Consider the following 8,503-nt stretch of genomic DNA (forward strand, 5'->3'; position numbering starts at 1 on the left):
GCTCTTCCCAGCACGAAGTCGTTCCCGCGGGCTGCAAGAGCCCAGGAACAAAGTGTTCCAACATGAGCTTCCCACGGAGCCTTGGACCACTTCGGGCACAGCTCCCGGCTCCAGCATGGGGACATGCACGGGCTGCAGACAGGCCTCTGGTCCAGTGCACCTCTTCCCCCCCAGCTCTGGAGGTTCACCCCTGCTCTGGCATTGAGTGTGTCTGGGATCTCAATACAGTCACATCTGCCCTTGGGCTTGGCTTTGTGCTCCAGCGTGGACTCCTCCATAGCCTACGTGTTGGTATCTGCTCTGCCACTGAATTTCCATGGGCTGCAGGGGACCTCATTTACCTTCTCCTATTGAACTAGGTGTCTGAGGTTCTCCATCTTCCCCCTCCTCCTCCTCCTTCCTCCTGGCAATGAAGCTCTGTCCCTTTGTTTAGGCTGATGGTTGTCTTATGTTCAGGTCAATGGTCTCTTCTCCAGGTTCTCTCCACCTTCTTTTTAAGACAGTCCTTCCCCTCACAAATATGGATTTGCAAACATGTTTCCCTATTGCTAATTGTCTCAGCCTGGGCTGGGGCTGGTCCACCTTGGAGCCAGGGGAGCTTTGCACGGCTTCTCACAGGGTAGCCCCTTCCCAAAAGTACCACTGTTGGAAGCAGCCTTCTGTATTCCCCTCAAGCCTAAATTCAGGGCTGTAAACTTTATCACTTGAACGTCATCATTTCCTTCCAATCCCAGCTCTGTTTCCTGTAGTAAGATAGGGTCTGGCGGCCTGAAGATATCGGGCTGTACGGAAAGGTAAGACACCCCCCTCTATCTCCTAGTACTTAGCCTGTGATGTAAGCAGGCGGAAGTGACGTAGTGAACCCACACCATATAGTACTGTGTCGCACATCATTAAACGCCATTTGCAGCATCCTCATATTGGTGTCAGTGCTCATTGGCCCAGAGACGGGGTGTGTGTTTGTCTCTGTGCCTCCTCGACCGGACGGGACGTTGCGGGATAACAACTGCAACAGTTTCCCTCCTGCAGTCCCACTGTTCTGCTTCACAGCCCCATTACTCCTTAAGAGCCCCAACCCATAGGTGAAAGCTCTATATATTCCCCTCTATGCCTTCTCCTTCCCAAACTGGTCTCCAGCCACAATGCCCCAGCCATCTAAGGTGTTGGCCCTTTAAGAGCTGAAGCTGCAAGTGGCTTTGGCCTTGAGCAATTAAGTCTTGACTTAGAGTGAGAAAATACAAGAGAATAAGATTCGTGAGAAAGAATGCAAGAAAAACAAGATAAGAAAACTTCTTATGTAACTAGTCAGAAGTAAAAAGAATGCCTCATGAACAGGTGGATTTATCAAATCAAGTATTGTAACCAGACGTGTGAACAGTAGCTTTTAGCCAGTGAAGAGTTGTTTATGTGTGTGTGTGTGTGTGTGTGTTAGCAGCTTAAGAGTATATAAGTGATCATGTAACCAATAATAAAGGTCTCCAGTAGAATTCACATTGAATCGTGTGTGGAGTCCATGGGTGTTCCCTCTCGGCACTAAGGCACATCCCTAGCTCAACAACCCCATTCCCCTCACCTTCCCCAAATGGCTTTTTTCCCATGGTCTTAGCAGAGACACATCCCAGACTAATTAATTTCCTATAGGCGCAAGAGAAGAACAGCAGGGGAGGTCTGGGAGCTGGAGACAGCTTCATGCATCAATAAGCTACTGGCCAGCCAGTGACGGGAGCAGCTGTGTGAAGGCTCTTACTTCGATTTGTAAAAGATCCCAGACAGAGCAAAACCAGCAGTTGTTGAGATTGTTTTTGCTTGGCTTATATGCAACCCAGTGTGGGAACTGACAGCCTACTGATTCAGACTTTCATCTGCCAAAGGGCAGTTCTTGTTCCAGTCCTTGGTCCTTAGGTTGTATCTGCTTCTCAGCCATCAGCTTTGTGTAAAATGCACACGCAGTCTTAGGAATGAACTCCCCCCAAGCTGCTTCCTCCTGGCTAAGTGATTCAAGTTGTTGTTCTCTGCAGAGAGCTTTGTTGTCCTTGATTTAAGTCCTACAAATATCCACAAGCTTTATTTGGGTACACTCAGTAGTACATCAGAGCACAAGCCGCTTGTGCTTGTAGCTAACTACTGCCTTGGAGTTATCATGTGCTGCTCTGCTGTAATGTTAAGCATTCATATGTTAATCCACCCTTGGAGGCTGTTGTGCCTGACTGTACTGTAAGGCTTTATCAAATGACAGCAAAATTAATAGCTTGGTTTCTGGCAATTTGATACAAGATGCTTAATATGAAAAGCAGAATATACATAATTGAAGAGAATTTTGGAGCATTGCTTGTTTCTCTCCAACTACAATATTTTCATGTTTTTTTCTACCTTACCATTGACACCAAGACACTTTCTAATTTTCTATTCTGTAAACCAGAAAAGATTCTTCAAAAGGACTGTGTATGTGTATATGCTGGTCTTTTTCCCTGCTGAAAAAGATTCGACCATGCTATCTACCAGCTGAAATATCATGAACTGCAAGTAAATGTAACAGTTAGGGTTTTAAATCAATCAGTCAATCCCAATCAGTATCACAGGGAAGGGAATGGGAACAATGATTCCTAGGTTAATTAACTTTGCAACTTCTTTAGCTCTGAGTTTGAGAATTAATCTGAATTTCACTGTAGGAAAAGGTAGATGGTATTCCACACAGATATTTTTCTGAATCCCCCACTCCATTTCTTCTTTTTCTCCAGACAGAAACCAGTGGACTCTGATGTCCTTGAATGCTGTAAATTAGCTCTGAAGGAATGGACAACTCCAACAAAAAAACCCACATGAGTCTTCTGAGAAGCCAGCAAGGGAACTAGAAAACCCAGCTTGATTTGCAAAATCTCACCTGACCCATGCCTGACTCTCTGCTAATGCAACGCTAATTTATGACACCTTTGTACATCAGGTACTGCAACTCCTCAGCATGTTACTGTTTGTACAGTGTTTTTTCTTTAGTCTGCCAGTTTATAGTGGAACAGAGATATCCAATTTATATTAAATTGTTTATGAAAACATCCAAATACTACTTATAAAGCTTTAAACAATTTTCTTGCATGATACTGCAACACAGTTCATTTAATGTAACAGCCCAAATCAGGCTTAAAACCCCAATCCGTTAGCAGCCCATTCACACTCCTGCAGGGCACCTGCCTGATTCCACCTGACAGATGAGGGTGAAGTGGTTATTTGTGCTGTGGTCACCAAGGTTTCCAACCAGGCACTGAAGCTCAAGCTCTCTCACTGGTATCCTTTCTGCAGGCGCAGCAAGTTTCTGGTGTAGTTATTCAGGCTGGAGATTCATTTGTAACCATAAGGGCAAATTTCAAAATGAAATGAAGGCACAAGCTTTGTCCTCACTAGAAGAGACTGCTCCTACAGGCACATCCTCGTAGCACAGATATAACTCCCTCCAGCTTTTCTGGAGAGGGCTTTTCTCTGTAAAGTTTATACGGGTCCCAAAGACAAAACAAACTGTGGAAGCAAATGACTTTGCATTGAAACATCCATATTCTTTTTTTAACATGTCAAAATTTGGTCCAAAAAAGCTGGTATTTGCCAGTTATACTATGTCAGTCTACAGGCTACTTGAAAGACATACAGTAATATATATGGTGACCAGAAAAAGGTCCAACCTGACAGACTTTCCTTCTTGCCTCCTACATGGATTCTGGTAATGCAGAAATCCCATGTTGATCTCTGCTCATGTACCTGTGCACAGTGCACCAGAGTGTCACACTTATTAGCATATTCAGAGCCATCTCCATGCCACTAGAGTGCCATAATATGCATAAACAGTCTTTTTCATATGCGTTTTTTCCAGATCCAAGGATGTTTGTGTTGCTTTACGTCACAAGTTTTGCCATCTACACAAGTGAACAACCTCTTCAAAGCCAATTCAAAGGAGAAAATTACTACACCAGATACATCTGTAGCATCCCTGGTTTGCCAGGCCCTGTGGGTCCCCCTGGAGCCAGTGGATCCCCAGGGCCACATGGACGCATTGGTCTTCCAGGAAGAGATGGTAGAGATGGCAGGAAGGGAGAAAAAGGTGAAAAAGGGAGTGCAGGTATTGAATATTTGTGCAACCTAACACAGTAGTACAACAAAGTAAGACCTTTAATTGTCACTGTTTATACATATATATATATATATATATATATATATATGATGAATGTGTGTATGTGCCTGTGTGGGTTTAAGTGTGATGCATGTATATATAGCGAGAGAAAGAAAATATGCAGCTATATTTTAGATATGTCTAATATGCACATCCTGAAATCTGTGTAAATAAATGTAAATGCACAGCCTTCCTGCGCATAGATGCTAAGAAAAAGTTTGAGAAAAATGAAGCATGTGTGGTGTCAAATAGTCTCATTTGTGCCATTAGCCAGGAATAAAAGATTAGCAGGTATTTAGGTACACACTAAAAATGCTCAAATAGTAGGAGATATTTAGTGCACAAGTATCATTATATAGGTAGCCACACTGCTGTCCTTCCCATCTGCAGTGCCCATAGTTCAGTCAGCAATGGAATAATTACATATAAAATTCTTCAATGTGTAATCAAGACGTATAAAGAAAAGTAGAAATATATAAACAAAGGACTTCCGGGCTGTGCAGTTCAGTTTTCTGTTCCAACCTGCCATTCCTTTTGCAACCTTACTAGAAGATTTTGAAATATTTTTTTTAGTATTTTGAAATTCTGACCGTGTTTTTCTTGTTTGTTCAGGCACACACAGTAGCCCACACAATAATTTACTGAGATGATATATGCAACGATTAACTAACTTGAAATGTTTTTGAAGGTTTAAGAGGAAAGACTGGGCCATCAGGACCAGCTGGAGAGAAAGGAGACCAAGGTCAGTCTGGTAAAAAAGGACCTGGAGGATTGACTGGTGCCAAAGGTGAAGTAGGTCCAGCTGGACCACCTGGACCTAAGGGAGAGAAAGGAGACCGAGGAGAGCCAGGTGCACCAGGGGTCTGTAAGTGTGGAAAGATAGTGCTGAAATCCGCCTTTTCTGTTGGCATCACCACCAGCTACCCAGAGGAAAGATTACCAATTGTATTCAATAAAGTCCTCTTCAATGAGGGGGAGCATTACAACCCTTCCACAGGGAAGTTTATTTGTGCCATCCCAGGGATTTATTATTTTTCTTATGATATCACCTTAGCAAACAAGCATCTTGCAATTGGGCTGGTTCACAATGGGAAGTACCGGATAAAGACATTTGATGCAAACACAGGCAACCACGATGTAGCTTCTGGATCCACAGTGATCTACCTTCAGCCAGAAGACGAAGTATGGCTTGAGATCTTCTACACTGACCAAAATGGTCTCTTTTCTGATCCAACGTGGGCAGACAGTTTGTTTTCTGGATTTCTCTTGTATGTTGATACAGATTACCTTGACGCTTTATCAGATGAAGATGAGCTCTGAAGCAGATGATGTCAAATGACATTCAAACTGAACGCCCCAGTACACTTTATCTAGCTGTGTGGGGGACACAAAGTTGAAAAAAAATAATCTGAGAGTTTATTTTTGCTTTGATAGGAACTAAATATGAGCTCATAAAGATCTTTCCAGAATCTAAGCTGGATTTTTTACCAAACAGCAGGGATATCAAAAGGAACTGTAATTAACAAAAGACTGCATCACTCCAGGACTGACTCCTCCTGAAAGTTATGTTTAAAATACTATTTAAACAAATTTAAGATACTGTACATGGGATTTTATATAAAATATATTAAGTTGCAATGTAGAATGGATATTTTGTATATGACATTAAAGTAAAACTAAACAAATGACAGCAATACAATCTTTGGCTATTTTAAGATGGAAGAAAATACATTAAAAACAAAGACACTGATTTAGAAAAAAAAAAAAAGGAGAGGAATGAAATAGGAATATCTGCTTCAGGATGCAGCTGAACAGGTCACAAGGACAGTCCTATCTAATATTTACACCAACAAATGATAGTCACAACTAACTAACCTCCTAATAAATACATGAAGATTTGGACTAGCTAAGGACTGACCAATGAAAGTCATAAAAGAACAGAAGAAATGCATTAAACATATAAAATAATTAAAAACTGGGAGATCTGAAAACTTGGAGATAGACAATCAGTATTCAACATGGGTATTTTCAGTGTAATTCCAAGTGGGTTTGCTGTTCACTCAAAGCTACTCAGTATCTTTATGAGAAATGTGACAGAAAATACAAACTTTTTCCTGAAGAAAATTATGGATGCCAAAAATCTGATAGAACAGTAACCAGTAATGAGAAAAAATTATATGGAACAAATTAGAGTCACATCATTAAAGCAGACTTACTTATATTCCAATATGTCCAAATGCAATGAAGTAAATGTAGGTCACACACAAGATTAAAAACTGCATTCAGGAAATCAGTGAACTTGGAAAATATAAGTCATCAGACTAGGCTTTTGCTACAGCCCTTTGGATGTATGATAAATGGAATTACAAGTAGGAGTAAAGAGCACTTACTTATGAAGCTGCTACTTCTGTCAATGTTTCAAAAACTTACTTGAAAATAGAATTAAAAAAAAAAAAAAGTTGTAATTCTACCCATGCAGATTACACAGCAGATGTAACAATGTCAATTTATTTTTATTGTCAATGAGGTTAAGAGGTGATTTGATCACAGTCTGCAAGTACCCTTCTGGAGATAAAATTTCTGGTAGTAGCTGGCACTTCTATCACATAGGAGTACAGCAAGATCCACCAGTGAGAAACTGTATTAATTCCCACAGGAAATGAGGAACCCATTTTACCAGTGGCAGTAATCAGTCATTGTAAAAATACCTGGGAACATCAAGAGTTCTCCAGCACGCAACACCATTTAAGTCAAGACTGGCAATCTTTAATTGGGTGTTTTTACTTTCCAAGAATTATGATCTCATTTTATTTATCCCAGATTTACACAAACCTGCTTTTTTTCTAACAGCTACTCAGATAGTTTCAAATGCCAGTGATCTGTGCTGCACAGCCCCTTACCCCCACTTTATTTATGAACAAGGTGGAGGGAAAGTTCTGGGTTTCTTCCACGTACTTGACTTAATTAAGAAAATTACAGCCAAGTGAAATTACACAAAAATACCACAGAGGTTGCAAAATGAGCACTATGGTTATGTATGGAACATTAATCTATGCACGCTGTATCTGTGCCCTCATTTCCTCATGCATTAACATGTGTCTTTGAGTACATGATTGCGGCTTTATGCAGTGAACAGGTGCAAAGTCCTGCCCACAGATCAAACTGGCAATGCCTAGACAACCCTTATTTTATTTGACAGTGAGAGATGTGTTGTAGAAGACAAAAGTGGATTATTTTTCTAACCAGACATCTAATTTATTAATGCTATACAAGGGCTGCTTCCTGTTAAAAATATGGAAGAGAACACTTAACTGATTCAGTTTATTACTCTGCTGTACAATCATTTATACATCTGCAAATTAAGCACAATATGAGTGCAAAATGCAGCCCAATCATCATTTACAACAATGACTGATGCCAATGCTTCACAGCTATCCATGCCTATACAAGGCACAAGCACTGCTGGCGTTGCTCGGTGCTGTCTGCAATGAAATTCCACAGGACAGAACAGACAATCATATCAGGCCCATGACTTCCAGGAAGCATATTCATAGAATCTTTTTCCTGGTTGGAAAAGACCTTTGAGATCATCAGGTCCAACTGTACCTATCCACTACTAAACCGTATCTCCGAGCACCCCATCTAGCTGTCTTTTAAATACCTCCAGGGATGGTGACTCAACCACTTCCCTAGGCAGCCCGTTCCATTGCCTGAGATCCCTTTCAGTGAAGAAGTATTTCCTCACATCCAATCTGTACCTCCCTTGGTGCTATTTAAGGCCATCGCTTCTTGTTCTGTCACTAGTTACCTGGGAGAACAGACACACACCCACCTTGCTACACCCTCCTTTCAGGTAACTGTAGACAGTGATAAGGTCTCCCCTCAGCCTCCTCTTCTCCAGACTAAACAACCCCAGTTCCCTCAGCCGCTCCTCATAAGGCTTCTTCTCCAGCCCCTTCACCAGCTTTGTTGCCCTTCTCTGGACACGCTCCAGCACCTCAGTGTCCTTCTTGTAATGAAGGGCCCAAAACTGGACACAGCACTCGAGATGCAGCCTCATCAAGTCTGAGCACAGGAGAAGGATGACTTCTCTGGTCCTGCTGGCCACACTGTTTCTGATACTGGCCAGGATGCCATTGGCCTTTTTGGCCACCTGAGCACACTGCTGGCTCATGTTCAGCCGGCTGTCAACCAACAACCCCAGGTCCTTTTCCACCAGGCAGCTTTCCAGCTGCTCTATTCCCCACCATAGGGATATCTTTGGGTAAGATTTATATTAGCCTGAGGACTTTCTCAGAAACTTAGAGATCTCTAGTCACTAGTGGTCACTAGTGGTGTTCCCCAGGGGTC

The 8,503-nt window shown here is 41.9% G+C and overlaps 1 protein-coding gene across 1 annotated transcript; it reads left to right on the plus strand.

Moving 5' to 3' along the window:
• The first annotated feature begins 2,738 nt into the window (after positions 1–2,738).
• Positions 2,739–5,837, plus strand: C1QTNF7 (C1q and TNF related 7). The gene is made up of 3 exons (XM_010162110.1): positions 2,739–2,941; positions 3,857–4,102; positions 4,842–5,837. The coding sequence occupies exons 2-3, from the start codon at positions 3,865–3,867 to the stop codon at positions 5,471–5,473; spliced, it is 870 nt and encodes a 289-aa protein (XP_010160412.1). The 5' UTR covers positions 2,739–2,941; positions 3,857–3,864; the 3' UTR covers positions 5,474–5,837.
• Positions 5,838–8,503: the final 2,666 nt, after the last annotated feature.

Source organism: Antrostomus carolinensis, unplaced genomic scaffold (assembly GCF_000700745.2).
Source record: "Antrostomus carolinensis isolate BGI_N321 unplaced genomic scaffold, ASM70074v2 scaffold5432, whole genome shotgun sequence".
Lineage (NCBI taxonomy): Eukaryota > Metazoa > Chordata > Aves > Caprimulgiformes > Caprimulgidae > Antrostomus > Antrostomus carolinensis.